Source organism: Sciurus vulgaris (assembly GCF_902686455.1).
Source record: "Sciurus vulgaris genome assembly, chromosome: 3".
NCBI lineage: Eukaryota > Metazoa > Chordata > Mammalia > Rodentia > Sciuridae > Sciurus > Sciurus vulgaris.
This window is the reverse complement of record NC_136463.1, coordinates 24,714,000-24,735,116: the sequence shown is the minus strand read 5'-3', so window position 1 is coordinate 24,735,116 and position 21,117 is coordinate 24,714,000. Positions and strand designations below refer to the sequence as shown.

The following is a 21,117-nucleotide window of genomic DNA, read 5'->3' as shown; positions in this document are numbered from 1 at the left end:
CAGGCCTGGACCTGGGTGGGGGGTTTGGGTACATGGGGTGGGCCCTCCTGCGGCCTGACGTCCTTGCCCCTCCCCAGCGCTGGCAAGACCTCAACGTGATCAGCAGCCTGCTCAAGTCCTTCTTCCGAAAACTGCCGGAGCCTCTTTTCACCGATGGTGAGTAGGGGGCAGAAGTGGGAGGTGAGGGGGCAGGACGGCAGTCCACCTGGACCCGGGGCACTTCTCCATTTGAGTTGTTGGGTATGGTCTTTCGGTTAAAAAGAAAAAGAAACATGTAAAAAACCTGGCTAGTACAGATGTGAATCACGTCACCCACAGAGGCCCTGTCTGGCTGGCACTGCTTTCCCCAGAGGTCTCAGCTGATGCTTTCTGGGCACCCGCTGTGGGCCAGGCACGCTCCCTACAACAACTCCTGAGCCAGCTCCCGTTCCCTGCTTTACACGAGGAAGCAGAGGCTCGGAGAGCTAAAGTGACTTCCAGGGGCACTCAGGCTGTGAGTGGCAGAGCCAGGATTGTGCCCGACTCAGCTCTTGACCACATGCTGAGCTGCTCAGTAAGTTTGTCATGTTTCCTTCCTGACCCTCTTATTCACATGAGAGAGACACCTAGGCCCCTGCTGGTTTTGGAGTCGGGCCAGTTCAATGATGTGCTGGAAAAGTTTAACATCTGGCTTTCATGGGAAAAAGCTTGAGTTGGTCGTATTTTCCAATTACTGTGGTGTAAATACTCCCACTGCAACTCATTTCAAGACACTAACATGATGTCACCAACAGAATTAAGAAGAGATGCTCACAATTTGCTCTCAGGAGCCAGTATGAACAGCTGCAGCGCACCACTGAAAGAGTTGTCCTTTTTTCTTTTCTTTTTTTTTTTTTTTTTTTTTTTTTTGGCAGAGGGCCAGAGGTGTTTAGCCACTGAACCACATCCCCAGCCCTTTTTATTATTTTAAGATAGGGTCTTGCTCAGTTGCCTAGGACTTCACTAAATTGCTGAGGCTGGCTTTGAACTTACCATCCTCCTGTCTCAGCCTCCCAAGCCACTGGGATTACAGGGGTGTGCCACCACACCCAACTTGAGTTGTTCTTAATAAAAGTAGGGTTGTAATTTTGAGATGCATTGATGTTGCTGCAGAGAGGCCCCTTCTCACTCTTCTTCTAAACCACATGGTATCACATAGTCTGAATAGACTAATTTCTCTACTGATGGGTAGAGAAAGAGAAGACAAATATTGTCTTCAAATATTTGCTATTACAAATATTTGCTGTTCCTGTGACTCCTTGAACATGTCCTTGCACACCTACATTCTTGGATGTAGCATTGCTAGGTCAGTGTCCTGCTAAAGATCATTGAGAGCTGATGTCAAATTGCACACTTAGCAGCCCCTAGTTCATACCACCACTAACAGCACAGGTGAGCGTCTCCCCACATCCCCAGCAACATTGGGTGTTATCAATTTTTTGTTTTTTATTTTATTTTTTGTAGTGCTAGGGATTCAACCTGGGGCTTCGCACATATTATTTATTTTTAAATTGTTTTTTAGTTGTCAGTGGACCTTTATTTTATTTATATGCAGTGCTGAGAATGGAACCCAGTTCATCACACATGCTAGGCAAGTGCTCTACCACTGAGCTATAACCCCAGCCCTGTATTATTATTAATATTTAAAATTTTTGCTAGTCCACAGGAAATAACATCTCATTATTGTTCTCATTTTTTATTTTCCTTATTACTAGGGAAATAAAATAAATCTCTTCTGTTTTCTTTGTCTTGTTTGCCATCTTGAGGATTAAAACCAGGGTCTCACACATGCCAGGCAAGCACTCTACCACTGAATTACATCCCTAGCCTTTTTTATTTTCTTATTTTGAAACAGTGTCTCTCTCAGGTGCCAAGGCTGGACTTGAACTTTCATCCTCCTGCCTCAACCTCCCGAGTACCTGGGAATACAGGAATGTGCTACTGTGCCTGGCTAAATCTCTTTTTATTAATTTATTGACTTTTTCTATTTCTTCTGTAGTCATGTATCCATACTGTGTGCCCATTCTTCTGTTGGGTTATCTTTTTTTGGTATTGACCTGTGGTTGGCAAATTCTTCATATCTTTAACTACTAATCCTTTGTTGGTTTTTGCCAGTATTTGCTCTGGTCTGCCATTTTCCTTTAAATCTTTCAGTTTAGAAACTGAAAACAATTTTTTAAAAAACTGTCAAAACTGTTCATCTTTCTTTAGTAGATTCTGTATCTCATGTACATTTTATTTTTTTTCCTCAGTGATCTCTTATTTTATGTATTTGATTTATCAAACAACGAAATTTATTTGTATATTGTGTGAGATAGAAATGGACCCCCCACACACCAGTGGTGGCCACTTGTCACAGGGACATTTATCAACCTTCCCATCCAAATGCCGTCTTCATCCTGTGAACATCCCCCATTGTTGCCTTTCATCCTCACCGCCCTATGTCTTCTGCTGAGGCCCAAAGCTGGCCACGTACCTGGGATCCGCAGTGTGATGCAGTGTGCATCCACCCTCCCCATTCTTTTTTTTTTTTTTTTGCGGTGCTGGGGATTGAACCCAGGGCCTTGTGCTTGCAAGGCAAGAACTCTACCAACTGAGCTATCTACCCAGCCCGTACCATTCTTTTAAAAATTATTCTTGGCACCAGGCACAATGGCACACACCTCTGGTTCCAGCAACTTGGGAGGCTGAGGCAGGAGGATGGGAAGTTCAAGGCCAACCTCAGCAACTGAGCATAAACGTGTTTTTCTTTTTGTTTCACGAGAAAATAAATAAATAAAAAAATAATAATAAAAAGGACTGGGGACGTGATTCAGTGTGCCCTTGGGATCAATTACTGATACCACACACACAAATCTTGTTCTCACCTGGGTGAATTTTATATTATTTTTTGGAGCTAGGGATGGATCCAGGTCCGTGCACATGCTAAGCATGCACTTGATCACCAAGGCACACCCCTAGCCTCCCGGGGGAATTTTGGAGAAGGTGCATTACATTCCTTTTTTTAAGGGCCCTCAACATGCTAGGCAAATGCTCCGCCTGGAGCTACTTCCCCACCCCTTTTTATTTTTTATTTTGAGACAGGATCTCCTTGAATTGATCAGTCTGGCCTCACACTTTCAATACTCCTGCCTCAGCCTCCCGGATGGCTGGGATCATAGGCACGTGTCACCAAACCCGCAGCTCAGGTCTTATTTCCTCCCACACAACACACCTGAGCCAGTCAGGTCAGGCGCACACCTAAACAGCTGTAGTGGATTTGGCCACATGAACATAAGGTCACGGGCTCCCCCAAACTGGAGCAGGGAGCACGAAGCACTGCCCTCGTGGCAGGGCCTCCTCAGCCGGCCTGAAGCAGCTCCTGCTCCCCCTTGAGTGGGGAAGGGGCCGCCTCCCACCTCTGAGGAGGTGTCACTGTTTTCTAGACAAATACAATGACTTCATTGAGGCCAATCGCATCGAAGACTCGAGGGAACGGATGAAGACGCTGCGGAAGCTGGTGAGGACGGGTTGTGGAGAGCAGGGGTTGCAGACAGGAGAAGGCGAGGTGCAGGGTGGAGCGCCTCCCAGCGGGCGGAGCCAGTGGGAGCCCCCATTGCGGCCTGGGAGAAGCCCTTCTCCATTCAGGGCCTCAGTTTCCCCAGCTCTAACAGGAAACGGGGGCTAGAGGGTGGATTCCAGCCTCCTGAGGCGTGGCAGTGGAGCCCCTTTGGCACGTAGGAGGGTGGGGTGAGGCTGCCACAACTTGACCCCCGCCCTTCTCTCCTCCCCAGATCCGGGATCTCCCAGGGCACTACTACGAGACGCTCAAATTCCTTGTGGGCCACCTCAAGACCATTGCCGACCACTCAGAGAAGAACAAGGTGGGTGGGGCTGCAGCAGGGTGTCTCCGGGGGAAGCACAGGACTTCCTGAGGGGTCTCCTGAGTGTTCTAAGGCCTCCTCCCCAAGACCGTTCTGTCCTCCTCTGCACCCAGTGCTTTCCCCCCAGAGTCTCTGAGAGTCTTCCAGAAGCAGACAGCCACAGTCCCCTGGGAATGGTGGAAATATATCCTCTAATCTAGCTCAAAGCCCTTGCATTGCATTTCCTTAATCGAATTCCATATGTCTTTTGGTTCTGCAGTGGCTAGAATGAGAGGAGTAACAGGATTTTTCCTACTTCTAAAATACCCTTGGAATCTTTCAACATGTCTCCTACTCCAAGATCCCCCACTGCTAGCACTAGCCACTCAGGGTTACCCTGTACAGATGTCCAGGTTGAGCACTGCTCACAGCTGCTAGACCTGGGCATGAGTGGGGCTAAGATCTGTCCTGTGCACTCCCTGCCAGGCACTTCTAAGCCCATGCAAAGAGCTCTCCAGTCTCAAGCTGGGACCGCTCAGGATATGGCTAGAGATGGAGACCTCAGGGGTCTAGAGTGAGAGAGGACTGAGAGGCGCTGGAGGTCAGAGCTCAGTGCACTGATCCTGGTCTGCTTCCCTCCACTGCCCAGATGGAGCCCCGGAACCTGGCCCTGGTCTTTGGGCCAACGTTGGTGAGGACATCTGAGGACAATATGACGGACATGGTGACCCACATGCCTGACCGCTACAAGATCGTCGAAACGCTGATCCAGCACGTAAGCAGCCCATTCTGTGCACGTGCCCTGATGCCTTGGGACTTGGCCATGTCCCAAGCACCTTGCTCCTGCCAGGATTCCTCAGCTGAAGAATATGCTGCTAGGGTGGTGCATGCCTTCCCAGCTACAGGATGCGTTTCAAGGCAAAACAGGAATGAATCCTAGAATCCCTGTCCTTCAAGGATGTCAGGTCCTCAGCAGGAGATCCAGGAGGCCCAAGATGCCAATGAGATTGAGAGGGAAGAGAGGCAGGGAGGGTACTCCTGGCTTGGCGGGTACAAGTGGTGAATGCAGGAGGGCCTCAGAAGGCGCTCCTGGAGAGATGTCTGCATACCAGCACGCAGGTGCAGAGGCCTGACCTGGCCCTCAGAGCCCCGCTGGCCCTGGGGTAAGGAAGAGGCAAATGGGGCAGGGCACATAGGCTTGAGACAGGATCCTGCCCTGGTGCTGTGTGTCTTGGGCTGATTGACCTCCCTTCCTGGCTTCCTGGTGGCACCTTGAGCCCCTTGTCCACGAAGGCCAGAGAACTCAGAGTGGACAGCAGAGGGCGCAGGAGGCCTTGGTCTTCCACCGCCAAACCCAAAGTCGCCACCATCGGCTTCTGGGGGCTCTGGGATGATTTTATGAATCACTGAAACCAATGGAGTCTCTGGTCCCTCCTCTGTGCCTGCCCCTGAAATAAGATTGGCAGCTGGTCATCAGAGGAGGTGCAGCTGGAGCACTCCTGCACTCAGAGACACTTTTTTGGGGGGAGGTGGGGGAATACTGGGGACTGAACCTAGGGGTGCCAAACCACTGAGCCACATCCCCAGGAATTTTTATTCTTTATTTTGAGATAGGGTCTTGTTAAGTTGCTTAGGGCCTCGATAAGTTGCTGAGGCCGGCTTTGAACTTGTGATCCTCCTGTCTCAGCCTCCTGAGCTGCTGGGATTATAGGCATGCGCCACCGTGCCTGGCTCATAGACACTTTAGGGATGAAAAGACCAGGTCCTGTTACCCCCATTTAACAGATGAGGAAATGGATTCAGGCAATGACTTGCTCAAGCTCAGACAGTTAATAAGTGGCAATCCCAAGATTTTAACCCAGATTCATCTGCCCAAAGCCTGTGGTCCCTTCCTCACGCACCTGGAGGGCAGACTCTGGGTCCCTCCTGGAGCTGGTTTTGGGGGCAGCTCTGGGTCAGGGAAGTGAGGCAGTGAGTGGAATAAGCCTTGACTGCTTTTTCCCTCCTTCACCGCATGGCTGGGATCTGGCCTCCAGAGGGAGCTTGATGGCTTGCGCTCAGCCCAGTAAATGGGGCGACGGGGCAGCGCCAGAATCCTGAGGAGGCTTTGGGAGAGTGTAGCTCTGATGCAACAGGAGTCCCTGGAGTCTCCCATGAGGTCATGCTGCCGAACCAGCTGCTTGGGAGAGAGCGGTGTGGAACTGGGACTTATTGAGAGCCCACTGAGCAGAGTGGGGGAGGAGGGTCTCTCTGTCTCTAGCAGAGCCCAGCGCCTGACCCAGAGGGAGCGCTCAGATTGTGAATGAATGTAGGAGTGCACGCATGTGTGAGTTGCTAATTGAGGATGTCAGGCTGAGCTTTAGCACCCAGGGATTCATTCCTGAGAACTGAGCTGGTGACCTTCATTCTCCTCCTCCGATTGTCAAGGGGATGAGCTACCCTTCCACAGGCCCGTAGAGACTGCCCACCCAAGTGGCCCAGTCCGTCACACCTGGGCAGGGACTGGACTGTGGCAGAGACTGAATTGGCCCTTTTTCTGAGCGAGGCCAGTCCTTGACTGCTGGAGTTACGGGGTAACATCACCTCCTGCTGGGAGTCAAAGCTGCAGCCTATAGCTGGCTTGTCCCAGGAGCTTTATCACTAGCTCTGCCTGGTCAGCATGGCTCACACTATGAAAGGGGTGGAAACTGAGGCATGAGGAGCCAGGCTCATGGCAAGGTAGTGGCGGAGCAGAGCTGAGAGCAAACCCAGGTGTGAGCCTCCTGGCAGAAGTTGCCACCAGTCCATCCTACTTACTAAGTCTGCTGTACCCAGGGACCACCTCACTTCGGGTCATTTGTCCGTTTACTCACTCAGTGAACAGTGATGACTGAAGTTTCTCAGTCTCAGTACTAGTGACTGCAAGAGCCGTCCTGGGTATTGTAGCATCCCTGGCCTCTACCTCTAGATGCCAGGACATTTCTCCACTCGTGACCTTCAGAAATATCTCTGGACATTGCTAAAGGCATCCCAGGAGACAAAATTGCCCTGGTGAAGAGGTTGAGGGAGCTGGCTCTGGAGCCAGTCTGTTCCTTCTGTGCTGCATGGCCACTTGGTGCCCATCGTCCCTCATCCGTGAGATGGAGATATTAGCAGCATTTACCACGTAGGGCTGTTGAAAGGGCTGCATGAGTGAACGTCTGTACTTACAAGTGTTGTGTGAGTGGCCATCATCATGGATATTCATGCTGGAGGTAGAGCCAGGTGCTGGGAGCACAGAGTGACCAGGCTGTGGTCCCTGCTCTGAGAGAATACTGCCAGTAAAGGCAGTGTTTCTTCATGCTTTGGGCTTTGTACAGGGAAGCTCCACAGTAGGACACTGCATAGTCCTGGGTATCATCAGCCATTCTTAAAGTGTCTCAGAAGACCACAGGTACTTAACCTGCAGGTAAGCAGAGAGAAAGCATGTCCAGGCAGAGGGACAGCACATGCAAACGCCAAGTGGCATCAATGAGTGTGAATTCCTCTGGAGGGTCATGAGCAACCCAGAAACTTCCAATTAACTTCCTGGTTTTTTTTTTTTTTTTTTTTTAATACTGGGAATTGAACCAAGGGGCACTACCACTGAGCTACATCCCAGCTCTTTTTGTTTTGTTTTGGGACAGGGTCTGAGGTTGCTGAGGCTGACCTTCCTGTCTCAGCCTCCCATGTGTCTGGGATTACAGGCGTGACATAATCACCCAGGGCTGAACTGTGAGCCCAGGAATTCACAGTTGACATCAGGGCTCACTCCTGAGTACTCTGTGGGTTAGGACCAATATGTAATGATCTGTATCCACCATTACAGTATCAGAGCAGGTTACACTGCCCTGAATACCCACTGTGTTCTGCCAGATTACCCCTAGCAACCTCCATAACCACCGGTCCTTCTACCATCTCCAGTCTTTTCCAGAAGGTTATGTAGTTGGAGTCCTACAGATTGGCTTCTTTCAGTTAGTAATATACACTAAAGTCTCCTTCGTGTCTTTTTATGGCTTGATAGCTCATTTCTTTTCGGTACCCCATTGTCTGGATGCACCCCAGGTTGTTTATCCATTCACCTATGAGTCAGCTTTCTGTCACTGTGATAAAGCATCTGAGGTGATTGACTTCCCAAGACAAAAGCTTGAGGTTCTGTAGCTCCAGTTCATGATGGAGTGGCCCCATGGCTCTTGGCCTCTGGCAAGGATGCACGATACGGCTGGAGAGCATGGAAGTGGAAATCTGCTCTCTTCATCCTCCAGGAAGCTGAAGAGGAAGAGGAAGAGGAAGAGAGGGCCTCTTGAGTCTCACAGCCCCCTTCAAGGGCACCCCCTCCAATGACCTTAGGACTTCCCACTAGGCTCCACCACTCCCAATAGTGCCTTCTGGGGACCAAGTGGGGACCTCTGGGGGACAGACTTGTCCAAACCATAGACTTGTGGTTGCTTCCAAGTTTTGGAAACTTCCTAAGTTGCCGGGATTACAGGCATGAGCCACCAGGCCCGGCTTCATTGTTGTTTTAATTTGCATTGCTTTGAAGACACATGATGAAATGCATCTTTTCATACCCTGTTTACCATCTGTCTTTCTTCTTTGATGAGGTATTCAAGGTCTTTGGCTAATTTTTTTGATCAGGTTGTTCGATTTCTTGTTGTTGAGTTTTAAGAGTTCTTGGTTTGGATGACAGTACTTTATCAGATGTGTATGTAGATTTTGCCTATAATTTCTCCCAGTCTGTGACTTGTCTTCTCATCCTCTTAGCTTGTCTTTCACAGAGTAGAAATTTTAATTTTAATTTTAAAGTCCATCTTATCGAGTATTTCTTTCATAGATTGGTGTTCTAGCTAAAAAGTCATTTTATATGCAAAGTCATTGAGGTTTTCCCCTCCACAGATTTTTACCTGTCGTGCTTTCATTGTAATTTAGCTCCAGGTGTTCTGTAATTACATTATGATTTCCTCTTTAATGCAAAGATTACTCCAAGGTATCATTGCTATGTTTCCAGACATGTGAAGTCTTGTGGAGTGTTTAGCACTTTCTAATTGTTGCTCTTTCTCATTTTATTCCATTATGAGCAGAGAACATAGTCTGTACGATGCTGACTCCTGAGGAGCTATTGAGTTCCACCATGGTTGGTTTTGAATGACTCATGTGTGTTCTAGAAGAATATATTTACTCTAATTGTTGAATGCAAGATTCTAGATGTATTCACTAGATTAGACTTGTTCTTTGTGTTGTTCAGAGCATCTTTTTTATATATAAATTTTAGTTGTAGGTGGACCCAATACCTTTATTTTATTTTTATATGGTGCTGAGGATCGAACCCAGGGCCTCACACATGCAAGGTGGGCACACTACCACTGAGCCACAACCCCAGCCCAGAGCATCTTTTTTTTTTTTTTTAACCTACCATATTTAATTTTTCTAGTCCCTATAGTTCTATGAATTGTTCTTTAATACATATTAAGAGATGTTAGCCAGGTGCAGTGGCACACTCTTGAAATCCCAGCGGTTCGGAAGGCTGAGACAGGAAGATTGTGAGTTTAAAGCCAGCCCCAGCAACTTATCCAGACCCTAAGCAACTCAGCGAGACTCTGTCTTTAAATAAAATACATAAATGGGCTGGGGGTGTGACTCAGTCATTAATTGCCCCAGGTTCAATCCCTAGTACCAAGAAAGAGAGAAAAGGATGTTAGATGCATCTCTGATATGATTTGTTATACTCCTTGATCTGTTGTTTCTTTTACCAATATATAACATTTTTCTTTGATTCATGACTTTTTGTGCTTTCTACATTGTCTCATTTAATGTCTCTTGTTGACCATATATATATAGATACACACACACACACACACACACACACACACACACATATACACATATACATACATACATGCATACATATATTTAACCTAAAAATATAACCCTTGGTCTCTGACTTTTTATTTATTTATTTAATTTTTGAAATTTTTTGGTACTAGGGATTGAACCCAGGGGTGCTTAACCACTGAGCCACATCCTCAGCCCTTTTTAAACTTTTTATTTAGAAACAGGGTCTCGCTAAGTTGTTTAGGGCCTTGCTAAATTGCTGAGGCTGGCTTTGAGTTTGTGATCCTCTTGCTTCAGTCTCCAGAGCCACTGGGATTGCAGGCATGTATGGTGGTCTCTTACTTGTGATCAATGAGTTTAATTCACTTATTTTGTTGTAATTTTTAGACCATTAGGACTTATTTCTGCCATCTTAAATTTTGTTTTCTGTTTACTGTATTTTTCACTTCATTTCCTTTCTTGTCCATCCTTCCTTGCTTCAGATAGACTGAACTATTTATTTTCCTGATATGAAATTATATATTCTATTTTTATTCTGGAAATTACCACCTACTTGTAGAAACCTGTACTTAGACTTAATTGTCACTGTCAATTCCCAAACCTTATTAGTGTCTATGGCTTTCAAGTTTAAAAGCCAAGTGCATTAGTTACTCTCACCCATCTCTGGTTTCCCCTCAGAATTTGAATTCCAGTTGTCGTGCATGCATTCTGTGTGTTTGTGTATGTGTGTGAGTTTCATTGCTTATTTTGATTAACAGAACTCTTTTCTATGCTGTTTATTCATCATTCTCAGAGCTTACTTCTTCACCCTGGATTTATTTCATTTCTTCCTCAAGTACTCAGTTAAGAGAATCTTTGTGTAGTAAACTTTCTGATGTCCTAGAATAGCTTTATATTCATGTGAATTTGAATGAAAGTTTGGCAGTTTATAAAAGTTTAGATTCAGAATGATTTTCCTTTAACAGTCTCAAATTTCCCAAGATATATTTAAATGTGAGGACTTTTTGGTTTGTTTTTTGAAACAGGATCTTGCTAAATTGCCAAGGCTGGCCCTGAGTTTGCAATCCTCCTGCCTCCGCCTCCTGAGTTGCTGGGATTACAGGCGGGCGCTAACTGGCCTTTTTGTTTGTTTTGGTTTGATTTGGGTTTTTTGGTTTTGTTTTCGGTGAGGTGCAGACAGAGCCCGGGTCCTCACACAGGCTCTGCAAGCGCTCAGCCACTGAGTCAGTCCTCAGCAGGTGTGAGGTTTTTACTTTATTCTCTATCCTGTTATTTGTAAGAAAGCTTTTGCTTGCCTGCCCCTCAGCGAAGCTCCTAACACCATTCTCCAGGCATTTTCCTTTTCTGGGCAGGGATGTGACATCGCAGTTGTCAGTGTAGCCACGGATGGCACAGATGGTGTTGGGCACCTCAACTCCAGCAGCCATGTCTGGCCTTCTACCCCCAGTACCCTCGGCTGGCACTAGAGGGCTCTCCTGCCCCCCACTCCGACCCCAGGACTGTGAAAAACAGCAAAAGCAGCTCTCTGGGGCCTGTCACCCTCTCCCTCCCCAGTCTGCAATTCCCTCCCACACCAGGGTCCCGCCCTTTCTCTCCCTTAGGGTTTCTCACAGTTTGTAGAGTAGGTTCTGGGATCCACCAACCTCCCTCTGAGCCCTCTCAAAGGGCACCCTCCCACTAGGTGGGTCCTCGGGCCAGCAGGTTGAGGAGCCCTGTCTCACCACCCTCCCTCCACCCCTCCCCTGCTGATTTCATTCCTTCCTTCTCTCTCCTCTGCAGTCAGACTGGTTCTTCAGTGACGATGAGGACAAGGGGGAGCGGGTAAGTGACTCAGAGGGTGGGTGGCATCCACTCTGAGTGGCCCTGGGGGCCGGGTGGGCAGCAAGACTCCTGCAGGAGAAATCCCTGCCCTGGGGTGTCCCCAGTCTGAGGGAGGAGAAACAGTCCTGGCTTCATGAGCCCCAGTCTGAGTGGGGGAGAAATAGGCCTTGCTCTAGGGAAACCCAGTCTCCGCCCTCCCATCCTTTGTGGAAGACACAGGAAGCTCCAGTCTGATGGGGGAGACACAGCTCTTGCCCTCAGCTGAAGGAGCCTTTGGGATTCCACCATGTTGGGGAAAGCACAAGAGTCCTGTGGGGATGGTAAGGCCTGCCCCTCAAGAGTGCCTGCCTGGTGAGCCCAGACTGATGGAGGAGACCTAGGCCCTCGTCAGTCACACCACATTCTGAGGGCTCTGAAGTCTAGCCATCTGGGGACATGCTGGCTGACCCCTCCCTCCTGTTTGCAGACCCCTGTGGATGACAAAGAGCCTCAGTCAGTGCCCAACATCGAATACCTCCTGCCCAACATTGGCAGGACAGTGCCCCCTGGTGACCCAGGTTCAGGTGAGTGTGGGGCCTGAAAGGGCATGGGGAGGGGTGGTCTCTGCCCTCCTGAGGGCCCCAGGTACCTGGCCAGATGCCCAGCTTTCCGGTTCTCACCCCAGAGACTGGGCTGTCGCCAGGCCTTCTCCCTGTCTGGGGAGGCCCAGCCTCCTGTCGCTCAGCTGCCGCTGTGCAGGCTGTGCAGAGGCTGCTCACCTCCTGCTCCGGTCTCTTTCCTGAGCCTCCGAGTCCTCAGGGGCCAGCTGTGTGCTTCTGGGCAGGTTCCTCTTTTTAATTTTTCTTCCTTTTCTCCTTGCACCCTGCCCCTCCTCCTCTTCCCCCACGCTCTCCTCCCACCCCCTCCATCCTGCCCTCTTCTCTTCTCCCTGCCTCCCTCCTCCAGCGGACCTGTTGGAAATTTAAAGGGTACAGTGCGGTTTCGCGGCCTCGGTCACTAACAGTGGCGGGTGATTATAAGAAGGCTGGGCAGGCATTGGGCCAGGCAGAAGTGACCCTGGCAATGAGAACCCCACCCAGACACACCAGTGACCCATGCTTGTTCACAACTGACCCCTCCGCCCTCAACCTGCCCCTCCCATCCTTATGCCCCTTCTCTGGAGCAGGAAGCCTGGCCTCCCCTTGCCTGGAGATCTGGCCATCAAGTGGCTGCCCTTCACAACTCAAAGCTGTGGCCGTCTCTCTGTGCCAAGCCCAGTTCCTTTGGGTTGTCCAACAGGAGGGAGGCTTGACTGAGGACCCAGCTCAGGGACCAATGATGCCCCCGCAGAAGCCTTTCTATGACTGTAGTTTCTGCCTCCATTTAGGGCCTCAGTCACTCAGCCTCTAAGTCCTGTTTCAGGGCCTCTGGACCCCCTAGCAGAGGAAAGATGAATTCTATCACTCAGAAGCAAGTGAATGCCACTAACTGTCCCCCATTCAACACACACAGCATGTCCCCCATTCCTGTCCCTGAGGATGCACGCCACATAACCCTAGTTGGGAGAAGTAGACTGGGGGAGGGGCCAGAGGACCTGGGGGGATGGCAGAGGAGCCCCCCGTCTCTTCTAATCACCTGCTGCCGCTGCCCCGTGTGTGTCGCGTGTAGTCAGCCCATCCTGCTCTTCTCACCGTGTGCAGGGGGAGGGGGCTGGGGGCCTCTAACCTGCCTGCCAGAGAGTGTGGATTAACCGCACCTGCCCACTCCCCACTTGGACCCTGGGAGCCCTTGGGTCAATCCCCTTTCTCTCCAGCCTTGGAGAGGACACTGCCAGGACTTGTTTCTGATTCCTCCTCCACCCCAGTGATATTAAGGGAGTGGTATCCTAGTCACACAAATATGATGTCACCCTCCTTCATGACTCTGGATATAAATGGGGACCTTGCCCCAAGGGCAGGTGAACCTTGCTCTGGAGGTGGAACCTATCAGGACTCTTACCACCAGCCCACTGTACCCCTGTGTCCCACTCACTTCATTTCTACCCCTTTACTCAGTCATTTATATGGTCCCTCTTCCTTCTCATGTCCTGGGGGGTGGGGGCTAAGAGTGGATGTGGCACCCACTTCTCTATGCACTGTGTGGTCTCCATTTCTCCAGAGCATCTGTGACTTGCTGTGTTTCACTGTTGTGGTTTCCATGGACTGCTTCTGGTGTTTGGCATTTTCTCTCCAGCGCTTCAGAGTAACAGGGACAGGTGGGGGAGGGGCAGGAATCGGGCAAAGCACCCCCTTGCCCTTAACCCTGGGCAAATGAGAAGGGTTCAGTGGATGACAGCCTGATGTCACCTCCTGCCTCTGAAGGAAGTGGTGACTGACATCATCCCCATCCCATAGAAAATGCCATCAGACTCCATCATACTCCTGAGGCCTGGGGAGATCTCAGAGTTCTGAACTCCCTGGGTTCTGAAGCCTCTGAGGCCAAAGAATTGTGTTCACATTGCTCGGCCTTCTCTTGCCCCATCTAACTTTCAGTTTTCTTTGTGTCTCTCACCAGCAGATTCCACCACCTGTAGCTCAGCCAAGTCCAAGGTAAGTGCCAAGGCAATTCTGGAGGCTTGACCAGCCCCCCCAAGCAAGCCCACCCACCGTTTTTTGGTTAAGAGAATTAGATGGGCAGTTAGACCATGAGGGAAGTAGAGGGTTCCTGGGAGGGAAGGTGGGGAATGCTGAGTGTCCAAGGTGAGCAGAGAAGCCATACTCCTTGCCATGCTTGGTGAGGCATCTGGTGTAGTAGAAAGATCTAGCCTGGGAGTCCAGTGGCTGACAGGCAGCATGGTTCAGGGGTTGGAAGCATAGGCTCCGGATTCAGACAGTCCTAGGTTTGAATCCCGGCCCTGCCACTTAGTGGTTTAGGGATATTAGATAAGTTGTTTAATCTTTCTGATCTTTGGTTTCCTCATCTTGTAAAATGGGCTTAGCAATAACTATGTTTGCTATGATAAATATTCTTTAAGGTCTCTGGGGAGCTTAAAGCAAGCAAAAGAAAGGAATTAACAAAAATAAGAGTAGAAATCAATGAAATTGAAAACAATTGAGAAAAATCAATGAAACCAAAAGTTGGTTCTTTGGAAATAAACAAATAAATAAATAAATAGGTAAACCTCTAGCAAAACTGACACAATAAAAAGAGGAATGATAGGAATAACCAATACCAGGGATGACATAGGGACATCCCTGCAGACCACACAGACGTTAAAAGGATAATCAGAGAATACTCTGAGCAACTCTATGCTCTTAAAATCAAAAACTTTGAAGAAATAGACCAATTTTTTGAAAAATTCAAACTACCAAAACTCACATCAGAAGAAATAGATAACCTGAATAGTCATATACCTTATTAAAGAAATTGAATTTATAATTAAAAGCCTTCCAACAAAGAACATTCCAAATCTGGACATGGCGGTGTATACCTGTAATCCCAGCAATTCAGGAAGCTAAGACAGGAGAATCATGAGTTCAAGGCCAGCCTGGGCAACTTAATAAGACCCTGTCAAAAAATACATCTTTTGAAAAGAGGGGCTGGGAATGTAGTTGAGTGATAGAGTGCAATAAAATTGGGTTCAATAAAATTGGTAAACCTCTAGCTAAACCAATACCACACACACATACAAAAGTATAATTTAAAAATAAAGCTGGGCAGGGTGGCCTGTAATCCCAGCAACTCAGGAGGCTGAGGCAGGAGGATTGCAAGTTTGAGGCTAGCTTCAGCAACTTAGCAAGGCCCTAAGCAACTTACTGAGACCCTGCCTCAAAATAAAAAGGGCTGAGGATGTGACTGGGTGGTCAAAAAAAAAAAAAAAAAAATAGAATCATTCAGTATATAATGACATTTTGGTTGACAACACTACACATGACAGTGGTCCCACCCTGCCTAATTATGTAGTAAGTTGTACTATCTAGGATTGTGTAAGTACCCACTGTGGTGTTCACAAAGCCATATGATCACCTAATGATACATTTCTCAGAATGTATCAGATACAACTATATTAGCATAATATTTAAATTATCATTATTTAAATGTCATTTAAATACTTATTTTAAAAATAACATTTGCCTGGAAATGTAGCTTAGTATTAGACTACTTGCCCTGGGTTTGATCCCCTGCACCAAAAACAAAAAACAAGAAACCAATTCTCCACAATCTCTTCCAGAGAATGAAAGAGGAAGGAACACTTTCCAACTCATTCTGTGAGGCCAGCGCAGCATTAGCCTGTCAGTAGAACTTGACAGTGTGTCTCAAGATCAGGGTATTCATTTAGTCACACCACAAATACTTATCGAGCATCAACTGTGTCTTCACTGTGCTGCTTACTGAAAAGAGAACAATGAGCCAAGCAGATGGGTTCCAGATCTCACAAAGCTTTTCTTCGAATGAGAGCAGGACAGTAAACCAATGAGCAAATGACTAGCCATCTCGGGGTCTGGGGTACAGTAGAGGCGGAAACCAGGTGGAAAGAGTTCACACGCTGGCTCCCCGGTGAGGGAAGGAAGAGAGCATGTGCAGACAGCTCTTATGAGAAGCCAAATGTGAACTGATGTTCAGAGCAAACAGAGCAAAACCCTGAGGTTGGAGGGAATCTTGGGTTAGAAGAGTTGGAGCCCCATCCCCCAGGCAGGAGCCAACCACTCTGGAGAAGGCACCTCCCCAGGGAAACGGAGAGGAAGGAGAGGGGTGCACAGCTGCGGGCAGTGTGGGTGGAGGGTAGCTGGGCTACCAGCCAAGGGCTCTCTTTTCTCAGTGAAGCAGGTGGGTCCTCAGCTCAGAGCAAAGGAGGTGGGAAAGCTTTGGGCAGAGTAAGGGAAGTCTGACATGGGTCCCAAGAAAGCAGGCCAGTTTCCTAGAGGAACTGGGGAGCATCTGGGCAGGGAGGGGGCCTCTGAAGGCTGTGACCCCTTCTCTTGGAGCCAGCTCATAGCCATCAGCCCTCTCCTGCCCTGCTGGGTATGGCCCTCCACACTCCCAGGAAAGCCCCCTAGCCAGAAGTCACCCTTATTTGCCTGTTGTCACCATACCCTGTCTGCAGTGGATGTGGCACCAACCTCCCTACAGCTCACAGGCCACACTTCACTGAAGCCTCCTGGGGATGAAATTCCTGCCTCCCCAGACACAAGAAGGTTCTGGGCCTGCCTGCCTCCCACATTTGTTTGGGGACTCCTTAGGGGGCCCTCTTCTTAAGTCACCAGGCCTTGAATATAGAACACACCTTTCAGAAAGTGGGTCTTCATTACTATAGATTTACTCAGACTTCACTGTGACCCTGAGTTACTCAGAATCAGCAGTGTGAGACAAGAAGTGAATTCGTGTTTCTTGAGCACCTGCTAGATGCCAGCAGTTATGCAGAGAACTTTATACCAATACCTGTTTCATTTTATCCTCACAAAGGACCCAAGTTTTGTACCATCCCCATTTTATAGATAGGAAAACCAAGGCTCAGCAGGTTCAAGTAACTGGAAGTTTGGGCATGTTCTAAGGCACTGGGGAGTGGGGAGCTGGTTAGATGGTTTCTTTCCTTGAAGAATGCTCTGGGGTGTGAGTTCTGATCGATCCTCTGCTTTGGGGCTTGATTTTCTGGCCCAAGAATTAGATCTGTCCTTGGCCTTAGCCTACATCAGGGAATCAAGCCCCTGAGAAACCAAGGCCCAGACCAGGCTGCCAGGTTATTAAGTAATAGACAGAAATGGCTGTCAAGGTGACAGATATCGAATTGTATGTGTAGCAGGTGGTTTCTGTAGTCTGATGCACGAAATTCTGGGAGTCAGAATCCAGATAGGAGCCACCAAGCATCTAAGAGGAGTCTCAGCTCAGCTATCAGGAAGGGACTGCCGTGGGCCTGGCCCCCACCAGGCTGTGAGCCTCCATAGGTGGGAACAGGCGCAGTACTCATCACTGCAGTCTCTGATTCTGTTGCCTGGTTAAAATCTAGGTAGGCATTGTCAACCACATTCCTGGGAGGCTCCATGGGGTCATTGCCACCAACAGGTACACAAGAGGCCGAGAGGCGTGGGGCAGATCAGACTGCTTCTTGTTTTGTTTCTGACACAGCTGATTCTAGGGAAGATTCTGGTGGAAAAGGGGGCTTCCAGCCTTATCAGAAACCGTTGTTCTAGATGTAACAACTGGGTTGTTACCCAGGTCACCCAGGTGGGTCAATGTCCTAAATTACAGTCACACTCCCATGCTGCCTCCCTTCGAGGATGGTCCTGGGTGTTCCTGATGGGAGAGTAGCCAGCACACATCACAGGCCACTCTTAGCTCCGCATGGCTGGGCACACCAGCTTAACACCAGAAGGCTCCTTTGTCATCTTTTTTTTTTCGGTGGCGGGATAGTACCGAGGATTGAACTCAGGGACACTCGAGCACTGAGCCACATCCCCAGCCCTATTTTGTATTTTATTTAGAGACAGGGTCTCACTGAGTTGCTTAGGGCTTCACTTTTGCTGATGCTGGCTTTTTAAAATTTTTTTAAATACTTCTATTTGTTTATTTTTATGTGGTGCTGAGGAACCCAGTGCTGAGGCTGGCTTTGAACTCTTGATCCCCCTGCCTCACAGGAATGGCCTGGGATTACAGGTGTGCACCACCATGCCTGGCTCCTTTGTCATCTTAATTCCAAGTTCTTGGGGAAGTAGCCCCCTTTGTCTTCTCTGGTGGTTCCTCACTCCTGTTCAGCTCTCTATGCAGCCCACAGTCACCAGCCCAAGGTCCCGGCTGGCCCAGGGGGCTCTGTCTGGCGTTCCCCCCACTGATAAGTTCCTCGTCTCTTCATCCTGTCCTAAGCCCCAGAAGTAACCTCCTCATGACCCGACCCGGAAAGAGAACTATCTGGCCACATGAAAATATTTGCACTAACCACAGACACTGGAAAGCAGGATTCCCCTCCACTTTGGGTCTCAAGGCACCTTCAGAAATCACAGGACAGGGCAGGTAATGTAGCTCAGTGGTAGAGTGCTTGCCTGTCACGCATAAGACCCTAGATTAGACCTCTAGTACCACAAAAAAAAAAAAAAAAAAAAAAAGAAAGAAAGAAATTGTTGTTTAAGCTGGGCACAGTGATGCACACCTATAATCCCAGTTACTCTGGAGGCTGAGGCTGATCTGGGCAACTTAGCAAGACCCAGTCTCAAAATAAAGTTGAAAAAAGTTCAGTGGTAGAGTGCTTTACCTAGCATGTGCGAGGCCCTGGGTTCAAGCCTCAACCCTGCAAACAAAACAGAAGAGGAAAGCTCCGCACCCCCGCTCCAGAAGACCTTCACACAAAAATCCTGTAGCAAATTCGTTCAGAGCCCTTCTCTGGAGGCCTGAGGCTGATAATCAGCTTGCTAGTGAAGGCAGCAGTTCAGCTCTCACCAATGAAGTCTCCTGTTGTCACTGATTGCTGAGTTTAAAATACCCAACAATAGTAACACCTGCCATTTTTTGGGCACTTGCTATATTACTGTGCTCAGAATTATCAACCCTCTCAAGTGCCCTGCGAGCTGGAGACAGCATCAGCCTTATTTTGCAGTTGAGGAAAGAGGCAGGAAGAACTTCTGTAACCTGCCCCAGGTCTCACAGCCAGCTAGCTGTCTGCTCCAGTGCCTGTCCTCTGAGACAGAACCCATTACAACAGTGCCTGCCCCAGAGAGACCCACCCCCACAGCCACACACAACTGTTAGAGCTGACCGCCAGGGTGGGTATCTTAGCTGGGGCTGCTATAACAAAATACTGTGGCTGGGTGGCTTAAACAACAGACATTTCCCCCAGTTCTAGGGGCTAGAAGCCCAAGATCAAGGTGCCAGCATGTTGGTTTGTGGTGAGGACTCCCTTCCTGCTTTGTGGATGACCACCCACCTTCTCAGCATATCCTTATAAGGTAGAGGAAGAAAAAGAGGGAGAGAGAGAGAGAAAAACCACGTGCAAGCTCACTGCTTTCTCTTCTTGTAAGGGCATTAATCCCACCATTAGGGCCCTGCATTCTAACTTCACTGAAGCATAAATTTTTCATGAAGGCTTCGTCTCCAAATACCATCATATTGGCAGTTAGAACTTCAACATAAGGTTTGGGAGAGACACGATTCAGTCCATAGCAGTGGGTAAAAACAGCCAGCTAATCATTAGCTGGTTGAACTGGGCTCATTTCTGCTTAGGTCTCTCAGCCCTGGCTGGGTTCCAGTAAACCCACTCTAAACACATGCATGATACCTAGCAGTTGCTCAGCATGGTGAATACACTGGACCAAAGGAAGGCTGCAGGGGTCTTATCTACCCAATCCATGGAGCCTCTGCTTGTCACCTTGGTGACAAGCATAAGACCACTATGGCAGGGGAAAAGTTCATTACAATGACTTGCATCCAGATCTTATTCACACCCAATTGCTTCTGCTAGCGCCAGTTTCCAGTAGCCTCTCCTGGATTGTCCCCTTGACCTCTCCTCTATGTGAATAATCTGCTGACTCAGCATTCCCTGGAAGAGATCACTCTGACTTCACTGTGCTGGAACCAGGTGGCTTGAAAGGGTAGTTCGATCAGATGATCTACCAAATAGGGCGAGGGGATGTTAATGGTTGCCTAAAATGTAAAAGGGCATGTCACTTCAAAGAGTTGGTAGGGCAGTATCTCCAGAGTAAAGGCTGGGTTGGGATTGGGGTCAGGGCACTATGCTGGGGAGGCTGGGGCTGATTGTGAAGGGCCCTGTGTGCACCCCAGGAATTGCTTGTCCCAGTGGATGTGGGGACATGCAAGTCTGGAGCAAAGCTGAGAGGGGATCAGATTCTTGCTTCAGAGTGATAGCTCTGGAGAAGGGGGTGACCAGGTTGAGCAAGGATGGAGGCAGGAGTCCTATTAGGAGGGAAAATCGCCTGGAAAAGGCAGAGTGAGGATGCACAGGAAGACACCGAGGATGAACTGGCCATGGGAGCCATCTCAGGAGAACTGAGAGGACTTGGCTGTGGACAGCTGGGAAAGGAAGCAGTCACAGGGCCACCTTAAATTCAGGAACAGGAATGGAGGCAGTTCGGGGTGGAGCAGGCAGAACAACGTGGCTCCAAGATGGGTAAGTTTTGAGGTGCCAGGAGACACCCAGGTAGAGGTGAATTTGCAGTTGGAAGAGGAGTTCTGGAGCTCAGAGGAGAGTGGAGGAGTACAGTGAGGCCTCGTATGTTGTTTTCCAGAGAAGTGGAGAACAGAGTCCTGGGGAACTCCCCCAAGGGCACAGGAGAGACCAGATAGGGAGGATGAAAAGCAGAATCCAGGAGGCCATGATGGGTAGCATAGGTTCTGCTGGGAGAGAGTGGGAGGCCCTCACCAAACCCCCAGGATTTAGCAGACGGGCTGGTGGAGGAGAGGCTGGTGCACCCAGCTGGGGTGGAAGGAATGGCTCCCTTGCAAACTGTCGGATTGTACAGAATTCTTCTGGCACTTTCGGCAGCCAGCTTGGTGGTTAGATTGATGTGGGGTTGGGGATTGGCTGGGTGGGAAAAGGAGAGTGTACTTGGCCCTGCTGTGTTAGGTGGAAATGCAGGTTTCCCAAACAGGTGAGTGGAGAGGGAGCTTGGGTGTCTGCTTGGCACTGAGGATTAGTGTGCAGGAA

At 49.0% G+C, this 21,117-nt stretch overlaps 1 protein-coding gene across 7 annotated transcripts in view; it reads left to right on the top strand.

The window, feature by feature from the left end:
* Positions 1-21,117, top strand: part of ARHGAP23 (Rho GTPase activating protein 23) — a 74,538-nt gene that overhangs the window by 50,381 nt on the left and 3,040 nt on the right. For 5 of the 7 annotated variants that reach the window (XM_079134717.1, XM_079134714.1, XM_079134716.1 and 2 more), the window contains 7 exons: positions 78-156; positions 3,444-3,517; positions 3,792-3,881; positions 4,510-4,635; positions 11,469-11,510; positions 11,977-12,073; positions 14,043-14,077. In XM_079134717.1, the coding sequence (XP_078990843.1) occupies positions 78-156; positions 3,444-3,517; positions 3,792-3,881; positions 4,510-4,635; positions 11,469-11,510; positions 11,977-12,073; positions 14,043-14,077 (543 nt within the window). The remainder of the gene's footprint in view (positions 1-77; positions 157-3,443; positions 3,518-3,791; positions 3,882-4,509; positions 4,636-11,468; positions 11,511-11,976; positions 12,074-14,042; positions 14,078-21,117) is intronic. The other 2 variants (XM_079134715.1, XM_079134720.1) reach the window with 1 other exon arrangement.